This window comes from Osmerus mordax, chromosome 7 (genome assembly GCF_038355195.1).
Source record: "Osmerus mordax isolate fOsmMor3 chromosome 7, fOsmMor3.pri, whole genome shotgun sequence".
Classification (NCBI taxonomy): Eukaryota; Metazoa; Chordata; class Actinopteri; order Osmeriformes; family Osmeridae; genus Osmerus; species Osmerus mordax.
The window spans coordinates 6366618-6388399 of record NC_090056.1 but is presented as its reverse complement, the minus strand read 5'-3'; the positions used below and the strand labels follow the sequence as shown (position 1 = coordinate 6388399).

General features: G+C 44.4%; 3 protein-coding genes across 4 annotated transcripts in view; all 3 read left to right on the top strand.

Annotated features, from left to right (window-relative positions):
• LOC136946411 (serine/threonine-protein kinase WNK3-like) overlaps positions 1-7133 on the top strand; it is a 31888-nt gene extending 24755 nt beyond the window's left edge. The window contains 6 exon segments of the mRNA XM_067240735.1: positions 1455-1537; positions 1680-2029; positions 2241-2482; positions 2796-2891; positions 3047-3228; positions 3635-7133. Coding sequence (XP_067096836.1) covers positions 1455-1537; positions 1680-2029; positions 2241-2482; positions 2796-2891; positions 3047-3228; positions 3635-4261 — 1580 coding nt within the window. The 3' untranslated portion in view covers positions 4262-7133.
• A 211-nt stretch (positions 7134-7344) lies between these two features.
• Positions 7345-19849, top strand: phf8 (PHD finger protein 8). Of its 2 annotated transcripts, XM_067240737.1 has the most exons (23): positions 7345-7608; positions 8267-8322; positions 8440-8602; positions 8716-8803; positions 9001-9134; positions 9382-9542; positions 10383-10524; positions 10784-10970; positions 11451-11613; positions 11945-12032; positions 12314-12420; positions 12590-12681; positions 12773-12862; positions 12985-13269; positions 13381-13463; positions 13622-13794; positions 15600-15685; positions 15885-16003; positions 16431-16774; positions 16958-17053; positions 17155-17264; positions 17395-17755; positions 17845-19849. In XM_067240737.1, exons 3-23 carry the CDS (start codon positions 8505-8507, stop codon positions 17931-17933), a joined length of 3096 nt encoding a protein of 1031 aa, XP_067096838.1. In that variant the 5' UTR covers positions 7345-7608; positions 8267-8322; positions 8440-8504; the 3' UTR covers positions 17934-19849. The 2 variants fall into 2 exon arrangements, with proteins under 2 accessions (XP_067096838.1, XP_067096837.1); XM_067240736.1 differs by having other exon boundaries at positions 8267-8602.
• A 791-nt stretch (positions 19850-20640) lies between these two features.
• The window catches only part of huwe1 (HECT, UBA and WWE domain containing E3 ubiquitin protein ligase 1), a 38661-nt gene continuing 37519 nt past the window's right edge, over positions 20641-21782 (top strand). Inside the window, exons 1-2 of the mRNA XM_067240699.1 lie at positions 20641-20685; positions 21669-21739. The gene's annotated coding sequence lies outside the window, so the exon portion shown is untranslated. The remainder of the gene's footprint in view (positions 20686-21668; positions 21740-21782) is intronic.

The following is a 21782-nucleotide window of genomic DNA, read 5'->3' as shown; positions in this document are numbered from 1 at the left end:
GGAGTACAGAGATGATCAGAGTGTGATCTACCATGGTGCAGGCCTCTCTGGCCTCACCCCCCCAGCCCCAGGAGACCACCTCCTAGCCGGCTCTCTGCCCTTGACGCCCAGCGCCCACCAGTGTAGAACGCCCCTCACCACCCACCCGCTAGCACTGACAAACACACACAGACCACCACTTAAGGCTGCACCGTCACACATAACAATGTCAGTTATATAATGTGCCAGGCTGGGAGACTGACCCAGTACCCGTCAACACGTCCGGAACATTCTGTTTCATTCAGTATCAGTCACTTATTCCCCGTCACCCATGGCAACGTACAAACACTTGGATCCCTTACATTTGCGTATAGTGCAAAATCAGTCTTCCACTCCAAAGAAAATGCCATTTGCCTTTTCTGTATGTGATATCCAAGATTATGATGATTGTCATAATTTACAATATACATCACATTCTTTTGTAGAATTCTTATTGCATGTATTGGTATTTGTGTGTTCAGCTCTAGCTTTAGATGCGTGTATCTAGATGTATTGTTTCAACGCCATATGTGTGAACACAGAGTCTGTGCAGCCCAGGCGCACCTCGTGTTCCACATATGCATGTGTGTATACGGCAACGTATCATTACAACCGTGAGTGTTACACCGTCAGCTGCACACACGTCGAGCCGTGCAGTCTCCATGTTGACCTCCGATGATGCAATGAACCCATATACACACTCTGCGTATGGAACGCTCCCGGAAATCAGACACCGCGGCCGGTATCACTGTTGAACGCCGTGCCGATAGGCCTGTGATATCGGTTGCCCGGTGTGTGATTGGGACGTTGTTTGTGTGTGTGAGCGAGCGAGAGAGAGAGTGGATGTGAGGGTGGGTGGGGATATACCAACGTAAACTCAATTCATCTGACATACCATTCCAATTCTATGCTTTTTTCTGTTTGAGTTATTAGCTCTTTATTTTGGATGATTATTACTATTATTATTATTTATTTATTAATTTATTAATTAATTTTATCTTTAGCGCTTTTTTTTTGTTGCTCTTTCCCACACGCCATAACATTTGAGTTTTCCCAAAACACATTTGTACGTTAATTGTTTCACTGTGAGAAAAATTTTTTTTTGTTGAATTGTCAGTGTTTCCAATTGACTACCAATACATTGTCACACATACACATCAAAAGGCTGCCAGTAATGTGACGTCATATTTTAACACCGCATTTCCCTGTCTGTGGTGTTTGTGTGTCCCTATCCATGTTTATGCTTGTACATGTGTCCATCCGTCTATCTCTGTGTGTGTGTGTGTGTTTTTGTCTTTTTTCCTGTTTGCATGTGTGTCTGTTCTCCCTCCTTGGTCATGTGACTGTCTGTCTCTGTGCCTGTGTCTCTGTCGTCCTCATGTCGCTGCTCCCTGTTGTTTTCACCCCCCCCCCCCCTCCCCCGGTCTCTCTGTCAGATGGAGACTCCAGCCTGACGGTGAAAGAGGAGAAGGAAGACTCCTCCCTGAACGCATCCCAAGCCCACCAAGGCCGCTTTCAGGTAACTCCACCAGTTCAACCATATCATCCTCTTTGTCTAAAAGGTTGTCGTCAAGCTTGTCGTCGTCCCCGAAAAGGCTGAGCCTGAACTTGCTGGTACATGGTCAGGGGTATCAAAAACCAAGCCTCCCCTTCTCTCACAGGTCATTCCAGTCTCCCCGGCCCCTGAGGCCTCTCCCCCCAAGGCGGCCCCCTCCGGCCAGGGGAGCGCTCACAGGAAAGTGGGGCGCTTCTCCGTGACGCAGGCCGAGGCCCGGAGAGAGGAAAGCAACGTCTCCGACAGCTCCCCGGCGTCTCCTGACCGGGAGAGAGAGAGGAGGAAGACCCGGGGAAAAGAGGGCGAGAAAGAGGAGGGGAAGAGGACCCCTGCCGTGGCCCACCCAGCTCGAGGCCACGCCTCCCGGGGGCACTCCCCTGTGGGCAGCAGCGACGACGATGAGTGCGAGCTGGAGGACGAGACCCTGAGGAAGGAGCTTCACAAGCTGAGAGAGAAGTGAGAGGAGGAGCCGTTCAAAAGCAGTTCACAGCCGTTAAAGTGTTTTTCGTCCCATTCTGACTCATTTAACCCCTTGTTCCCTATTTCCTCCCCTTCTGTCCATACGTTCCGTCATTCCCAAATGTCTTTCCTCTTGACCCTCTGACCCCCAACCATGTTTGATCCCATCTCCCCTCTGCCTGACTTTGGTTTCCTCCCCTTCCCCCAGACACATCAAGGAGGTGGTCTCCCTGCAGGCCGAGCAGAACCGAGAGCTCCAGGAGCTCTACCGGCAGCTGCGTTCCCTCAAGGACCACCGGCACAACCTGCCTCTCCCCCTGCCCCTGCCCCGCACCCCTCCCCTCCCCTCCGGAGCCCCGGCCCTCTCCCCCCGCCGGCCCAGACCGGCCAAAGTCAAGCTCCGGCCCCGGCCGCACTCCCACATGGATAACAATGGTGTGGTGCATCCCGGTAAATCTCCCCTTTCTCTCTGGCTCTCGTCTCTGGCTCTCTTCCTTTCCCGTCTCTCGCTGGCTCTCTGTGTCTCTCCATCTACATGTCCTTCTCTCTCTCTCTCTCTCTCTCTCTCTCTCTCTCTCTCTCTCTCTCTCTCTCTCTCTCTCTCTCACTCTGGCTCCCTCTCTGACTCTCTCTCTCTCTCTTCCTCACTCTACCTTTGGCTCTCATTTTCTTTTCGCTCACCAACATGACATGCAGCCTGTCATGCAGTGTCAACTGTGGTCCGTGTTCAGAGTAGCATGTGTGTGTTTGTGCCCCTCTCCAGGGATGCAGCAGGCGAGCAGCTTCTCGTGCGGGGAGCAGAGCAGACTCCCCCCGTACTGCAACACAGAGAGCCCCCACGCACAGGCTCTCAAAAGAGGTGAGGCTCAGGACTTGGCAGGTTTCCAAAATCCCCCCAAAAAACACACATACATACTTGGCTGGATGGATGAGTTGGTGGAAAGATGAATGGATGGATGTCCCTGGAAAGGAAGGAGAATGTGACCGAGACCGTGCCCCCTCACCTCTCCCTAGACCACAGTCCTGCAGCCCAAGGCCTGGGCGCCAGGAAGAGCACGTTCACGGACGAGCTGCACAAACTGGTGGACGATTGGACGAAGGAGACGGTCGGCCCCGCCCCGCCTAAGCCCTCGCTCAATCAGATCAAGCAGATTCAGCAGGTGCAGGAGCTGGGAGGCTGGAGCCAGCCTACTGAGGTAACGCCCCAAAGTCACACCCTCCTGCCAAAACCAACGGATATAAAACACTCTTTCATACCCGCAGCCATTTCACTGCTAAACTCCAGTAGTAAACAGTAATACCAACTCATCCAGCCAGTCATTAAAACATTGGGTACTGTTGTTTTTATTTTCCTTTTAATATAGTGTGACACTGTATGTGTGTGTTGTGAAATTGTGTATTTAATTTATATATGACTTTTACTGCTTCCAAACCATGTGCCCCATTAGGGGACAAAGAATGTTCTATTTATATCTCCTACAGTTTAAAAAAATGCTGAACTTGTGTAGTGCTGACTACACTTTAGGATGGGGTGTCCAGAAATGTGTCTCCTTGTCTGGTAATATTGACTGTGCTAATAAGTCCTGTGTGCTATCCCTCCAGGTGACTCCTCCAGGCTGGTTTCCGGTGGAACTCCTGAGCCCCCAGGCGCCCCATGTGCCCAGGTCTACCAGCCCAGCCCCCTCTCAGTATCCATCTGCTGGGGGGGGGGCCCTGCGCTCTCCGGGACCACCACCACCACCGCAACAACAGCAACAACAACACACGCAGATGCCCCCGGTGCCACAGCTGCAGCAAAGTTTACATCTCCAGCAGTCGACCCTGGCTCAGCCTCACGCGCTCCAGCCCATGCCCTTTCAGCAGGCCCCTCTGCTCCAGCAACAGATGCCCCCGCAGCCCCTCACCCATCCCCTCTCCCAGTCCCAGCCCATGCCACCGCAACAGATCGCCCCCCTGCCCCACACCGCTCCGCTTCAGAATCCACCTCTGCTGCCTTCCCAGATCCCCCCTGCCGCCTCGCAGACACCCGGCCTCGGGCCCGAGTCCCTGCTGCCCGGCACGGGCGCCCCCTTGCTCTCACACGGAGGGGTGTCGGCCGCCGGGGGGACGTTCTGCTCCTGCTCTTCCTCCTGCTCCTCCTCCTCCTCCTGTTCAACTGCTGCTCTGCCTTCCAGTGCCAAACTTCACCCGACGCCCCCAAACTCCACTCTTCCTCTAGGACAGCAGTGACGCAGTGACGCAGGGAAGGAGCTCTCCCGGGCTTGGAGGGAAGTCAAGAAAGATGGAGAGGGGAAGAGCAAACATATTGAGAGTGGACGCGCGTATGAGAGCTGACTGAGAATGAGAAAATGGATGTGTCGATGAAAAGATGGCGAGTGAATGTGAGAGTTGGTAGACTAGCATGTACAGAAAGAGGGCGGTATCGAGCAAATGGGCTTGGGCTTCTGAACTATGGTGTGTTTGGGTTGTTGAGTTGTACAAATTGTTGTCCATGTGTGCTTGTGTGTGTGTGTGTGTTTGTATTGGCATTTATTTTCCAAGTACATATCCCTTGTGTGTTTCCAAACCAATTACCGGTCTTTTTTCTCCACTCGGTTGGTCCTGAACTCTTCCGAAGCAGAGACATGAAGGGATCACACACAAAATTTGACATTTAGTTTTTCATTTGTCAATGCTTGCATTGAAAGGACTATGAATTTAAAAAGTGCAATTAGTAGTTGTCATCTAAATTGATCATTCTGTGTTGTCTGTGGTTTGTCAGGAATGCATAAACTAAATGTTTTTTTTGTTTTGTGGAAGCACGTTGACAACATTCAGACAATTGAAATGAGCTGATGTTTTTAAACAAGTAGGCCTATAGCACAAATGTTTTTAATGGGCAGTGACAAATTAGGCTGTTTGAACAGCAGCATGACTAAAAACAGAGCATGGCAATGTTATGGCTACCATCACTACCACAATGCCACTAAGCACACTGTTATACAGTGTAGAGCACAGGCTAGGCATGAACTTTGTGTATTATATTTTACATTGATAAGTAGTAATAATAATTTAGATTAGGCTAGAGACTATTTGAAATAACACAAGGATTTACCGAAGAAAACCTTTGAGGAACTTATTTTATTAGTCTATTGATAAAATTAACTTCATTGTTATTAGGTTTGGTGGACTTGAGGTTTACTGGAATCAAACTCATACCAAGACTGCATGACCTTACCTTGCCTGGATTTAGTGCAATCTGTTGACACAAATACTTAGCCTTCTCATGTTTGCCGTACACAACAAGCTGAGAGGATTTAACAGTCCAAAGTAAGTTACTTATATTAAAAATAAGCTCTTAAAAGAATTTATTGAAATATCTGGCCGTACAACTCTCAGCGTTGCATATCAAGGTTTCCTACTTCGAATAACAATGAGAACATAAACTGCCAAGCACTAATGGATTGGGGAAACCATGACGCTTTGTCCCTATGTTGCCTTTTAGAATGAACTTTTGTGAGTGAGTGTTTTATTTTTACTTTAGTGTGAGGTATAGGTTTGTGATAATGCTGTACCGCATCAAATTGTTTCCCTACTGCTTTTATGTAAAGCAACCTCTCACACAGTAGTTGTCACTGTACCTAATTAACTATGTTTACTTGGTGCCCAGACTCTTCTCACCTCAAGACACTGGGTGACTGGCCCATTCAAGCTGAAGTCTTAGTCTGATGTCAGACAGCATTGCAAGAGCCTCACTCTCCAGTTTGTCACATGTATTTCTTCATCGGTGATGTGTTTTTGTCCTGAATGACTTCTGAATCAGACCATAGATGAGCTTATTGTATACTTGGAAAGGTTGACTTAATTCTGATTTGTTATTTCCACCATTTTCCATCTAACTGTATTTCAGTGGTGTACTGCAGGGATACACATGGAATAGATACATCTGTAGACTATGGAATTATCAGTGCACTTAGCCATATACACATTTAATAAAGGATGGATCAATATAACAATATATTTTCTGAAATCCTTCTCAATACAATAAGTAAAAGAGCATCTCAGTTGTTTTTTTCTTTATTTTTTAAAATATTATAATGTCAGAGATTTTGTGCCACAGCAAAGAGGAGATTGTACAGTATGTGACAAACCACAAAATGTGAGATGCACTTCAAGTGGAAGGTGGAACAGCTTTTGCTTTTGGTTGGTCAAAAGTTAATCTTGACAATTACATATGAATCTAGAATTAACACTATGGTTTTCAGTTGATGTTGTTTTTTAGAGACAACCCACATTTTCACAGTAGTGTTATTATTAATGGAGGTGAGTTACTGAGCTGTCAAGTCAAATTCTAACATGTTGACCCACACATCACAGAAGATTTTATTCATTTATGATAGGAAATGTGGAAATCTCTCTGTCCTGAAGTGTTACCAAAATGTTATCTTAAAGAAAAAAATATTTTTGTATTTTGAAATGGGGGTTGTATAAAATGTAAAATGTGTTCTCTTCAGTAACTAAAGTCTGAGGTTATCTGAAACCAGAAACATTGGTTCTCATTAATGCTTATGGAGTTCCCCATGTCAGTGTTCCACCTATTCTGTTTTGAAGTGGGGTTATTATTCATATTTATATGTTTACAAGAAGCTTTCTTTTGGGCCAAATCCTCTGCGCTTGTATTATTTGTATTTTCTGTATCAGAGATAGCCAGAATAGTCATACATGTTTTCATTTACAACTTTTAGTGCTATTATTAAACAGTGGTGTTGTGTTGTAAACATATCACTTTTCTGGGAGATATATCTCATAATGACAGAAAATACCAATAATACAAAAGCGGTGGATGTGTTTTAGGCAGATGACAGAGAAGAGAGGGAAACAGATCTCGACCCTAACCCTAACAACATAACCAACAAACATAATGAGGCCATATATAATCATAACCTGGGGAGCCCCAAAATGACCTGAATGAGAACCATGCAATGATTAAAAGGTGATTTAAACTGAAAAAAAGAATGACAAAATCTATGTTGCTGGTGATTTAGCCTCTGTAAAATCTTAACTAATTCAATTGTTGATTTTATTTATGTTTTGTAACTAATCTAAATAAATGGTGTTAAACATCAAAGTTGATATTGGAGTATTTATCGGCTCGTTTTAATACATTATTATTAGTACTGTACTATAAACTTACTGCAAGAGTGACAGAGCTCAACTGGTTTACAGATTGTATCCTGGCTGATCCATCCTCGTCTTCTCTGCTCCAGCTTCATACACCAGCCACAACTTTATTGTTCTCTGACAACAGACAGTCTACCAAATACTGCCTTTGAAATGGCGTTGCTGGATGTGTAGTTCTGTGATCTTTACAAGCATAGTGCTGCCGATAAAGGGTTTTATCTATTTGATCGTATAATTGATAACTTTTGGTGTTAAACTACACACTTTGATATCGTTTTGGTTGATTAGGAAATATAGTAACGGTTGTTGTTGAATACTTTTCTAATAAAGAAGGCCGCCTTCATCCTCGGCCTTTGGGGAAGGATTTACAACCGCTTACAACCGAATGCTTGGCCGCTCCGCAACAAGAAATTGCCGTAAGGAATAATGTGTGATGTTTTCTCTATATTGATTAATTACGACTTAAAAGTGAATATATATATGTCTCGGAAGCAAACTGCTATTTAAGTGCATTGCTAATGTAATGTATAGTAGTTGTATTTAATTACCTTTATGTTTACTAGCTAGCAAGCTTAAGCTAAAAAAGGCTAGCTTGCTAGTTTAGCTACAGTACGCTAGGCTACTGTAGCACAGTTAGACTACTAGCTAATAGCCATTGCTTGTTGCTAAGTCGATAGGCTAACGTTAGCGCTCCTTCACTGGCCGGTCGAACAACGAGTAGTGCTAGCCTGCTAACTTTGCTAGGTAGATCATTTCATATATGCTAGCATCGTTTCGATTCAGTTTAGCAAAAGCGAGCTAGTTATCGTATTTCTATAGATTCAGATATCCAGATCTATAGCTCTGGATAAGAGCGTCTGCTAAATGACTAAATGTAAATGTAGATTGAGTATTTGATAGCCCCGCAGAGTGTGTTCCCTGTCCAGCTTGGACCTGCTAGTATAACTTCTGTATACATGACATCTTGTATTGGGAAGTGTTTACGCATGTGGTTTTGTTTATATATGGCTCCATGTAAGTGCTGACAACTCTTAGCAAATAATCAACTCATCAGTCTGTTTCTCTCTCCCATAGGCACCTAACTCTGGAGAATGTTTTGTACCATGTTTGGCAAGAGGCACCTACATCAAGTGAAGTGACAGCAGCAGTTCATCTGTGCTCCTTCTGCACTAGTTTGATCTAGACTCCAATGCAACCATAACATAGTGTTGACTTTTGTCAAACTACTTGGACCCTTTTTTGTGTAGGTCTGTTTCTATCAAGAGTGGACTGATATCTGACAGTACAGATCTAGTTTCCATACAAACCCGGTATGGCGTCTGTACCCGTATACTGTCTGTGTCGCCTACCCTATGATGTCACACGCTTCATGATTGAGTGTGACATTTGTCAAGACTGGTTCCATGGAAGGTAATTGTTTGACATTTCAGAGAGCTGTACCATGTTGTCAGGGGTTTGTATTCAAAACCCCACGTGTGACTAATTGCACTTGAGTAAAATGTGCTATGCTGTGTTTTGTGTAGTTGCGTTGGTGTCGAGGAGGATAAAGCAGCAGAGATTGACCTGTATCACTGCCCCAATTGTCAGGTCAGCCACGGGCCGTCTGTCAGTAAGTCCTTTCTCTTTGAATTGACCTCCCTGCCTTCCTTTTATCTCAGTCCACCATTGTTAGTCTTTATTTTACCCTGCGTGGGTACGTGTGGATATCCCTCTCTGCAGAATTCAGGCTGCTGTGCAAACCAGGCTGTGAGTTTCAACCAGCCATGTGAATTAATTGGAGTTTTCTGTGTCGTTTCCACCCTGCATGTCTTGCAGTGCGGAAGCGCAGAGGGTCGAGCAAGCAGGCCGACTCCGGAGGAGCCGGAGGAAGAGACGGTGGACGACCAGTCAAGACAGGAAGCCCCCAGTTTGTTAGAGAGCTACGCAGCCGCACCTTCCCAAAGTAAGGATCACAGACCTGCTTTTGGTTCTTTAGCATCGTGGCATGGGAATACACATTGCAAACATTCCCCAATAGAGAATATTCTTTTGCTTATAATATGGTCTGCGTGTGTGTGTGTCTGCGTGCGTGTGTGTCTGCGTGCGTGTGTGTCTGCGTGCGTGTGTGTCTGCGTGCGTGTGTGTCTGCGTGCGTGTGTGTCTGCGTGCGTGTGTGTCTGCGTGCGTGTGTGTCTGCGTGTTCCACACAGTGCGGACGAGGTGCTGCTGAAGCCGTCAGGGGCCCAGCTGACGGTGGAGTTCCTGGAGGAGCGTTCCTTCAGCGTTCCCGTCATGGTGCTCAGGAGAGACGGACTGGGCATGAACCTGCCTCCTGCGTCCTTCAGCGTCACCGACGTGGAGCACTACATAGGTAAACCTGCCCCTCGGGTCCCAACACCTGAAGGGACCAGACCTGCTGCTTACCAAGGAAATCTTAAGAGTCCAGTTAGAAAACCTCACAACATAAAAACCAGACAAAATACAGCACTTACACAGTACAGATAAAAAAGACAAGCATTGCTACTCGATACTGTCGTGTCTGATTAAGCAATATCACTCAAGAGGGAGGGCTGTCATACTGAATGTCAGCACGGCTGTTATGTTGCTGTGCTGATATTCCGGTATAACAGCATGAACTCAAGTGTGATATTGCTTTTATGCAACAATCCTACATGCGCCATTTATTAGTAAACAGTAATAAGCGACAACAGATTATGGTTTGTTTGTTACTTAATTTGGCTCCGCCAACACAAATAGTGTTAATTTTATAATTTTGTTACTGGACTGGCTGAACTGTTGCCAAGCAACACACATTTTTCTGCACATTATCTTGCTACTGTGTAGGTCTACATGTTGCAGGTCCTGGTATCATGTACACGTACATGTATGTATCTACAACCAGTGAAGATATGTTCATTTTGCACTGCAAACTTTGTTACTTGTTACATAACAAGTTAAATAACAGTCGTTGGAATGGGGGAGTGATACATGTATAGTTAATATAACTTGTGTGTATGGTGGAGTGATATGTGTATAGTTAATCATGTGTGTATGGTGGAGTGATACATGTATAGTTAAAAGTCCCAGCACTGTTTTACTCTCAATCAGCGCTCCAATCAAAACTAGCTGCTGTATAAATGAATGCAATTCATGTCCGTTTTTGGATTAAAGCTCGAAAAGTTGTACGGAACTTTGATTTGCTCGAATTCAGGCGCAGACAAAGAGATAGATGTGATCGACGTGTCCCGCCAGTGTGACCTGAAGATGCGTCTGGGGGACTTTGTGGAGTACTACAACAGCCCCAACAGAGAGCGGACACTCAACGTCATCAGCCTGGAGTTCTCTGAGACCAGGTACACCACAACAACCCTCTTTAGCTGCCTCCTCGTACCGTCTGGGAAGATGTCGGAAGACACTCTTAAATGCAACTTGGCATGTGTCTTCAAGCCCATCAATAAACCTACATCACTTACTAAAGTGAGGCATCCTAAAAGTGCCAGACTCTTCTACCGCAGTTTTTTAAAGCTGAGTTGGCGGTACTCTGTAATAAGTCTCAAAAGGGCTGAGTAGCAGTTGTTTGTTTTTTTCTCAAATACAAATTACTCCCCCAAGGTTGTCCAACTTGGTGGAAACTCCAAAGATCGTGAGGAAGCTCTCCTGGGTGGAGAACCTTTGGCCTGAAGAGTCTGTGTTCGAGAGGCCCAATGTCCAGAAGTACTGCTTAATGGGTGTGAAGGACAGCTACACAGACTTCCACATTGACTTCGGAGGCACCTCCGTGTGGTACCATGTCCTGAGGGTAAGGAAGGAGGGGGGGGGGGGGGGGGGGGGGGCAGTGTAAGAACTACATTAAGGATTGGATGACTGATGGGGCAAAGGATTGGGTAACGTGGGTGTAGCCCTCATCAATATGTAAACAGTGTGAAACATGGGTTACAGACTTTAATCTCCCAAAGTTTTTTTTCCTGGCTCAACGTTGACTTTGGGGGAGATCACTGATTCTCTGAGCTGGAAGATAGGGGGCCGTCTTAAGTTTAAGCCCACCTCTTTCTGGAAGTGTTGAAGGGTTTACATGACATGCATACTTTGCAGATCTCCGCTCCCAGCAACATGACTTGTCATAAGATAGTGGGATAGAGAAGGTGGGAAGCCCCGTTTAATTCAGCATCCTTCCGGTTGTTTTTAATTTGTTCAAAAGTCTGAATCGTCATTGTGTTCAGACAGTTATTGTATATCTTGACCTCCTGTTTATGCAATGTCTCTATCTGTGTCTCTTAAGGGTGAGAAGATTTTCTACCTTATTTCCCCCACACCTGCCAACCTGGCACTGTTTGAACGTTGGAGCTCCTCATCCAATCAGAACGAAATGTTCTTTGGCGACCAAGTGGACATGTGTTACAAGTGCTCCCTCAAACAGGGAAACACCCTCTTCATCCCAACAGGTAAGCACCAACCTTGTCAGGGGATTGCCTTGTTATGACCTTCATGTTCGTCAAGGGGGGCATGGTCATGCCAACTCTGCATTTTGGGCTTGTTTCGTGGACACACAAATGCAGTTTGTCATCTGTTTTAACAATTTACATCACAATCGTTCACTGGGAATGGTTTTTAGTCTGAGAGAGAGACCCTATCTATTTATGGGAGAGCGACCCTATTTATCTATGGGAGATAGACCCTATGAGGTCTGAGGGATTCCTGCTTGAGGTGCCTGGAGTGTTTCAGATCAAGCTCATCAGTGGTTGTAATCTGGTGTGTTTCTGTGTTGTGTTTCAGGGTGGATCCATGCTGTGCTCACTCCTGTAGACTGCCTGGCATTTGGTGGGAATTTCCTGCATAGCCTCAACATTGAAATGCAGCTCCGGTATGCCCCTTTTACATGCTGAACAAAACATATGAACCATTTTAAAGGTTGAAGGTCATATGAAGAAGTCTGTTGAAATTCCATTGAATAAGAGAATTGGTCCCTAATCTGTGGATTTAGCAAGAGATGTCTTTTTTTTGTGTGTATGAAATTCCGGCATGTTTTTATTTCAGCCCTTGAAACGTGGGACCAACACTTTACCTGTTGTGTTTGTTTTTGTTTAGTACCTTTTTTAAATCATAGTAATCCTTAGCTGATGATGTACACTGTTTCCTCACCAGAGCATACGAGATAGAGAAGAGGCTGAGTACAGCCGACCTGTTCAGGTTCCCCAACTTTGAGACGGTGTGCTGGTATGTCGGCAAGCACCTCCTTGACACATTCAGGGGTGAGTTTTCATTTGATCTCATCTCGGATCAGAGTATTTACTGCTTTCCATCATCCCCCTCCACTGTCCTGTACACTGGTTTGGTGAATGGACATAAAAAAAAATAAAAAAAAGCGGGTCCAGCCACGCTACTGTCGCTTCAACAAGCTTCCGCCGGTGTGTTTGCCAGGTCTGAGGGAGAACCGCAGACATCCTGCGACCTACCTGGTCCTCGGGGCCAAGGCTCTGAACAACGCATTCCAGACCTGGACCCGCAAGGAGGTCAGTCCAGTGGGACTCCTGACAACCTGTCAGCACCTTGGTCGGAATGTGTGTGTGTGAAATGTTTGACACTGTGCTTGGCCCTGTTCAGGCACTCTCTGAACACGAGGTGGAGATCCCAGAAACCATCAAGACTCAGCAGCTGGTGAAAGACCTGGCCAAGGAGATCCGCCTCGTTGAGGTAAGCCCAGATGTCATGCGTCTTCTGAACCTTTTCCCGACCATTATATTCCCGGAATGTAATGATTGATGTGGGCACATTTCAGTCAGTCCCAAACAACTGTTCTCCTCCCTCTGTCACAGGACATCTTTCAGCAAAACATTGGTCGTACCGGACTGCCCAGTTTCCCCTCCCCCCTGTCCAAGGCTCCCCTGACAGCTGCGCAGAACTCCGGCCGGCCCCCCGGCAAAAAGAGAGGCCCCAAACCCAAGGATGGAGGAGGGGGAGTTGTGGGCTCCCCGGGGCCCAAGAAGAAGGGCCAGAAGAACTTACTGAAGGCAGAGGCCGGGGAGTTGGACCTCCTGGAGATCCACACCAAACACACGCTCAAGAAGTTCCAACCTGGCAAGTCCAAAAACAAGAACAAGGTAGGACCTGTCATCCAGAACATGAGCTCAATGTCTTTGGGCACCTGCGATTGTTCAGCCTTTTTTCCCTCATCTATTTAACATGTACTTTTCACTTCTTCCCCTCTCCAGTTGGAGCTACCGATGGAAGAGTTTGAAGGCAAGCTGAAAAAGAGCAAGCTAAAACTGGTGTTGACCAATGGCAAGATTCAGGGGTGAGTAAGAGTTTGTACAACATGGCGTTGAGAAAACTCACGTTCATACACACTGGTTGAAATTGGAGCCCTCGAGGTCAACAGGGTCTTCCACCGTATGAAAATACAATCTTCTCTGACGCATCCCCTGCTTTACACAGTGTTGTCTCTGGTTGCAGGAAGAAGGGGGGGCGTTCTGGCAGCAGTAACGGGGCGGGCAGTGCCCCCCTCTACCAGAACCTGGGCACAAGCTCCAGCCTCTCCGACTTTGAGTCGGAAGATGAGTTGCAGATAGACGAAACTCCGCCACCTCGACGCAAGTCCGCAGGGTCCAGCAAGAAGAAGCTGAGTGGTGAGAAGGAGGCTTTGGTCTGTGCAGTGGAAGGATCCAGTACACTAATGCACTTACACCGTGGTGCACTTGCTTTTATTGGGTGTGCTCAAGCCTTCGGCGAGAGCACAACCTTTGTTCTCTCACATATATATTATTATTATTATTATTATTTTTATTTTTATTTCTTTTTGCCCCCCTAAAACTCAGTAAATACTTGGCCTACATAGACAACGTAGGTGTCAAAAGTTTCGTCTTGGTAGCGATTGAGTTGCTTCTATTGGAATTTACGTTCCGTTGCATGGTTTAAGCGTAAGTTAAGTTTTTGTGGCGAAAAGTGAAGCTAACGGTGGCTAATTTGCTAGCCACAGTCACTGACGTTACTAACGTCACTGCGTCACTAACGTCACGAAAACACGCGTGACTACCTTTGCCAGAACATTCGTTTCACATCTGTTAACTTGGGGGATAGCTAGGCTAACTATAGCTTTACTGCAAGGCAGCTGCAGAAAACTTTCGGAAACAGTAGTCTACTATTTCACTGAAGTATTAGCATCATGACATTAGCCTGTGTTTCCCGGGCAACACATACTACAGTGGTCTATGATGTAGCGTTATCTGTTTTCAATCGTTAAAATAAACATTCCTCACATATACATTTTCGTTGTAGGATTTATTCTGACATTAGAAAACGATTTGTTGGTGAAATTACCATTACCTGTGGTTTCAAACCAGTGTAGCTCACTGCAACGCTGTAGCCTACTGTACCCGAGACACTAGTGTGAGTAGCTAACAACAACTCCTCAGCTGTTTAAGTCAAACGGCAACAGAACATGTTCGGCACTCCCCTTACTCAAAAGTCTTTCAGTAGGGAAACTATCTGACTACTAACCTGAACTTCATTGCCACAGCCTAAACTTTGTCAATCTGTTCATGAAAATAATTAATTTCAGCCTAAACCGTACAACGGAACGTTTAATCGAATTCAACCAACGCAATCGCTATCAAGACGAACACAGCAGTAGTCTAGTACTGTACTGTAGTAGTAGAATTTACCGGGGCAGCTTCTCCACACAGGGCTATATCGCATTTTGAGTTGTTACTGACAATGATCGCTACCAGTGAGCTTTTTATGAATGAGCTATTTTCCACTAAATAAATGTCAAGCTTATTTACGTTTTTGGGGGCATATTTTCAGTTAGCAGATGGTACTGTTTGAATCGCGATTCTATCTTCTGCCGGTAAAGTCGTACAATAATCTTAAAAGGGGGTTCTTTATTAATGAATGAATGCAATATGAGTAGTCTAAATGCCTGAAAATATCACGAGAAGGGACAACTTAAAAGGACGTTTAAGTCATAGAGATTAGGTCCATTTGTACACCGGTCTGCCAAATGTATTCGTTTTGATTCAGCCTGTCAGCTGCCTCTTGCAGGGGAAATGAGAAGACATCATATTTCATTCTACACTTCACTCATATTTTGAGTTGTAAATGAGCAGCAAAAAAAAGATGCTTTTAAATCTATGTAATCTTTATAAATAATAAGTAGGCCCGATGCATTTTTATATAAAATATACAGACCCCTGTGCAACCGACGCAAGCAAGCACACCCTACAATTTCCCCAGAAATTGTATCCTCTCTAGTTCCATTATGGAATGAATGCAATTTTGGCTATTCTTCTTGATAATGATCAAATAGTTTAGCCTATTTCAAAGACTCCCCTGAGTTTCTGTATTGAAGGCAACCTGGCAACCTTGTTGTAAGGTTGAGGAACCGCTTGGACAGGGGTGTTGAGAGGTGTTTCAACCGGTGTGTCTCCTTCAGGTCTGCCTAGAAAGCTGCCCAGAGCCAAGCCCTGCTCCGACCCTAATCGCATCAGGGAGCCAGGAGAAGTGGACTTCGACATTGAGGTGAGACATACAAAACGGAGGCAAATTTGCTGTGACCTAGCGTAACACACACATCATCAAAACCAACCACATTTATATTGTGTTTGTTGAACACGTTAACTTAAAACAAAAGTGTGCCGTGTTGCGTCTGAATACCAATGAGGCTGCAGAGACGTTGGGTGTTTTTCCTTTTTAATTTGTATTTATTTATGTTTTGTAGGAGGATTACACCACAGACGAGGAGACCCTGACCGTCCATGGGGTGAAGGGAGGCGCCGGGGGCATTCTGGACCTTCTGAAGGCCAGCAAGCAGGTGGCAGGGCTGGACTCTGCTCTGAGGTAGGTCCTGGCATCGCCTGCCCTGAGCTCATTGACATTCTATACTCAGCATAACCCTCCTGGATTTAAATATTCAAACTGTGGCCCGATATTTAAATATTCAGAGATTTCCCTGGGGATTGTGTAGATGATCAAATTATCAATAAACAAACACATTTAAAACATGTTGACTATCGATGCTTTTATGGAACAGGAATACCCAGCTACAGATGGACTAATAAAAAAATCAAATAAAAAGTTTTTTGGCTTGTCATCTTCACATATTGCATTTGGGAATCTGCTTGTTGCCATTCAATTAGAATAAAAAGGAATTATTGGCTGAGACAAAGTCAGTGTTCCCCGTGGCTTTTATTTGGAAATCAACTCACTAATTTGGCCCGTTTGAGTTTTGGTCAGGTTTTCACCCGTGTCATTTCTCTCCTCTAAGCGAGGAAGCCCCAGCCTCCCCCAGCACGCGTGACGCCATCCAGGGCATGCTGTCGATGGCCAACCCTCCTTCCTCCTCCTCCTCCTCCTCCTCCTCCCCCCTCTCCATCTCCGGGGGCCTGTCTGAAGGTTTGGGTGTGGTCAAGGACAAAGGGGGCCGGGCGGTGTGGGTGACCGGAGGAGCCAAGAAGACGGGAGGCGGCGGCGAGAAGAAGAGCGCCCTCCCTCGCACCGTCCAGCGCCCGGGGAAGCGTCCGGTCAAGCGGCCAGCGCGCCACCTGAGCGACGAGGACAGCCCAGACGAGCAGGAGACTCTGGGAACCTGTTTTAAAGACTCTGACTATGGTGAGGCATGGTTTGTGGTGAAATCTGCTCTCATGCACACACACACCCCTTCTGCTGACAGGTTACCGGCCCTTTGAGGCAACCGGCTCCTCACAGCCCAGTTGGTCACTGTTAATGATGGAGATAATTAAGTCCAACATGCCTTTTTATCCAAACGTACTCTAACCCATCTTTGTTTTTCAGTTTACCCCTCCCTGGAGTCTGACGAGGAAGACCACGCCAACAAAGCCAAAATGAAGAGGAAGAGGAACTGGGACGATACACCTTGGAGCCCCAAAGGTACAAGACTTTAATTTTTTTTTTTTAACACAAAAACAAACTGTTTTATCAAGGAAGATTTCTGTTTAATCCCTCCTTGATATTTCCCTTGTTTCTTCTAGCTCGGGTTCAGCCCACCCTCCCAAAACAGGAGCGCCCAGTGAGGGAGGGGGCCAGGGTGGCGTCTGTGGAGACCGGCCTGGCGGCAGCCGCTGCTAAGCTGGCACAACAGGTAGGAGGAGTGCCCTGTGTATATTCTGGCTGGGCGTGACCAAATCTGACGACGTCTATATGGACAAGGCATCGACCAGGGGACGTTTGGAACCGTTGTTGATTCACTTGTATATTTGATCCCATTTTAGGAGCACCAGAAAACCACCAAAAGGAAGTACACAAAAAAGCAGCGTCCGTCTGCCCCTCCAGCCCCCCCACCCCAGGCCGACCCGTCCCCTCCCTCGCCCCCATCGGCCCCAGAACCAGAGCCAGCTGCCTGCAGCCCAGACAGGAGGGAGTGCTACTCTGCCAGCCTGCTGGACCACGAGTACACAGCCGGCCCGGGCCCCTTTGGCCCAGGAGGACCCAGGGGCAGCGCGGCCATGGCCCCCGGGGTGTTCCTCACCTCCAGGAGGCCCTCCCTCTCCCCCCAGAACAGCAGCACTTACTCTCCCTCGGCAGCCTCCCCTGCAGGTCTCGCAAGCCCAGGCTCCGCGGGAGCCGGTCAAGGTACGTACCACAGATACTCTTGGACACCACATGTTGCACTTGCGACATGTTTTCTTTCGTTAGCTAATGCACTTCTTCCTGTTTTTCAGGTAAACGTCCAAAAAAAGGACTCGCAACCGCAAAACAGAGACTTGGGAAAATTCTGAAAATACATCGCAATGGCAAGCTTCTCCTGTGAGAGTCAAGAACAATGCTTTGAGCAAGATCTTTTGGGTTTTTTGTCTGAAGGATTCCTGGAGGACATTTGGATTTCAGTAAAGAGAGCTTGAAGGACATAGCCGCTTTAAGAAAGACTGATTTATATTTTGTATATATTGTTTTATTTAACTTTTAGTTTCTGTTTGGCATCTTATTTTGTGATATAGGCCTACTGTTTATCAAAACCCCCAGTCCCTAAACCAACCTCATCATTTTGGTCCCATGCTTCCCCTTCTATTCATATCTGTAATAGTAGAGCATGTTGTGACCAAATTCATGCACATCTCAAAGCAAAGAAAAGGGAGAAAATGTCTGAATAACGGTAAATTGGTCAATGAAATTAACTCCCACAAATTGAATGTACATGCAGAAAACATGTACTGTTAATGTAGTCAATGAGAAAATAATGCCAAGCTTGATATTTGATTATCTTGTTATGCCCTTTGACTTTCAGATTTTGTGTTTTAGCCACAGGCTTGTAAAAGGGAAAATGACTTTAGTCGGGGGTTGATGGACTCATGCTAAATGGTACTTGATTTGTCTATGATGATTTATGGGTTTGACTTTTAAATACTTGTGCATGTGTTTAAGGGGTCATTTTTACTTTACTTTTAAACCTAATGATCATCAGCCAGCTATTGTGGAATTACATTGTAAACCTCGCTACAGCAAATCCTTGATGAACAGAACACACTTTATTCAGAATTCAGCCCAAATTCGACTTTTGGATAAGTATAAATGGAGTTTAAAATGTTGAAAGTTTAGCGTGCTTACAATTAACATTGGTTTTGTTTATTCATCTACAGATGGGTATTTATTATGTGCTTGTTGTAGCATGCCATCCCACTCTTGCCCTGTATTTTTCTCATATTATAGTTTTTCAGCTCACCTCAGTTAATCTGTTTATTGTTATATCCCATCTCAGTCTAGTTGTGTTTCTATCCAGCCCACTCTTGACACGTAGAAGTATTTTGTGAATTATCTTTACAATAATTGTTGTAGATATTTAAGTAATTTCTCCCAGAGTTTGATTGTTCAGTAGCTTTATTTTTAATTTTACATTGTTCTTTCATAAGTAGATGACAATTAGTTTTTTTTTATGTGTATATATTTACATTTCTATAGCCATCTGGTCAAAGCAGTAATGTAGTAACATAGACTCTAGTTCCTAATATTTTCATCATTTGTTTCCAAGTGTCCATTACAGATCTAAAGCTTCAGAATAATGGATGGATTTTTATTTGATCTGCAACAGATGTTTGGTGGACAAAATTCGAATTTTATGTAAAGACATTAAAGTTCGTAACAGTTGAAACATTCACATTATGTAAATAATTGTTGCAATCTTCTTCTTTTTATAGTTAAGCAAAAAAAAATGTTTAAAAAACATTTCTTAACATACCTTGTACAATATTCATAAATGTCACTTGCAAAATGTATGAAATAGTAAAAGGTTGAGTTTTGTTTATTTGTATGCAGTAATTATGTCATGGTTAGTTTGTCATGTTGTATTGTTAATGTAAAATGTTTGTGCTGAATAACTGCCCTTTTTTGTTTCATTTCCTTTGTTTTGTTTTATAATAGGAATGGTCATATTTACTCTTATGTCAATGTTCTCTATATGGTAGACATGGGTGTAAGTATTGACCTGTAAGAAAGAATGCATTTGGCATTGATTTTGATCTCAAATTTCTGAATTGGTTGCCTGGTATCATAACAATGGGCCAGCACTGCAGCATGAATGTTTGGTTTTAGTTTTCATTCCATCATGACATACCACAGAGAATGATGGCTTTGATGCAGATTTCACTTTCACAGTCCTGTATGTTTGTGCTTGAGGAACCTTCAATTATTGTGACAAGGAACATTTACATTGTATTAAACACCCATTCTTTATATCTTCTTGGATTACCTTTTTTTTTTAAACATCAAATTTGTACCCATGGCTTGACTTTAATCTCTGACAATAGAACACATATGACCAAAAAAAACCGACGTTTATATACTGAATGTTTGTGTTTCAATAGTGGATAATGGTGCAGATCACAATTTCTCTCAGGGTTTATTTTATATCTCTGTTTTGTTACTAGTTTAATATGGTCTTTAAGTGTTAATACACCAAATTTGATTATTTACATTGACGTATTTACGTTAGGCTTAAATGTGAGTAATTTGTATTTATTTCTTGTTTTCTCCTGGATTTCAGTAAGCTTTAATGCATTTTCATGTTAAGCTGAATTAAAATATATTTTTCAAAGATGTGTTATGTGCTTTATATGCACCTTGGTTGATGTAGTTATTTCTCATAATTGCCTAATGAGAGACTGATTCATATCAAGTTAGGGAAAAGTAATGAATACGATTTTGGTCATTGTAGGTTTGTTCATGTTGTATTAAGAGTAGCCTACTGTTGACAGCCTACAGACTCCATCGTCGTTTAGTATGAAGTAAGGATGACTTGGAATATTAGTTACATAATTACTGTTACATGATTGCCCACTGAGAATATTACTTTTGTGTGATGTTTTATGTGGTTATTTTCAACAGGGACAGCCTGTAGCAAACTGTTTAGAGTCCCAATCTGTGGGTCACAATATGTCGTACGTACTTGAAAGCATGGGAGTGCCCAGCTAGCCTGACATAGGACGCGCAGAAAGATTCTCGCGAGATTTGAGTCAACCCTGTCCTGCTCAGTAGTGCAAGATGGAGAAGTGAAATGAACACGCATGAAGGTAGGCTAAAAGAGGCATTCCTACATTGGGCTTTGATCATTAGGTGATAAAGGATTTCAATTGGTAATCTATAAAAACTACTGTTGTTATTATCTGTATCGGTTTGCTGCAAATGACCATACAATTGGCGTCTTTTAAGGGTAATGTCCGGACATTCTGCTGTGTAGACCGCCATTTTTAATTTAGCCGTGGACCATGATCCTACCGATTGTGAGAGCATTGTGGTGCGCTTAATGCACGCGCGAAATTCACTCACTGACTAGCACCACATACTGCTGCTCATCGCTAGCTAGTTAGCTTGCAAACTGTCTTTGTGTCGTGTAGTTAAATACTTTACAACCGGCAAATTCCCTACCTAGAACCACACTGTCAGATTGCGGAAAGAAATAGGCCTGTGAAAATACTTCGCAAGCTGTTTGAACTGTCACACGATTGAGATGACAGGTCCCTCAACAATAAGGTATTTAGCTTGAAAACATCCAGAAATACTCCCATCTTGAATAGCTAGCTAGCCAACCAACGTATTAAATAATCTGATCATAATGAATGTGAAATGAAGTGACAGTTATTCGGTTTACTCGGTTACGATTTAGTCAGGTCAACCAGTTCTCAACATACAATTATCATGTAGGCCTTGCAAGGTAGCTAACTGACAAAATAGTGCAATGCAGGTCAAGTTCAACTGTAACCATGGTGTGTCTTTATAGTGAATAATTCGGCATGATATGGATAGACCACGGAAGTCATCATGACTGTTGACAGAACCTGCATTGTTACAGTATACTTGATTATACTTGATCACTTACCCGAAGGGCGATTTAACTGACCGTTTCATTTTGTGTTGGTTATGGTGTGTTGAATGGCATTAAAGCGATTTATGAGTACAGTGTCCATATATATCACTTTTTATTAGCAAGAGCTCGTGTATAATCCTTTCTGGTTTACCAGAAATGTTTCTCATTTAAATGTCTTTCCCTTTTCAGATTGTTTTAGAAGACCATACAACTAGCAGAGGAGAAAAAAGGATGGAGCTAATAAACCAAAGCAGTTTCTGGTATGTACCATCCTGGTTACTACAAGCAGGTATTAATGTCTCA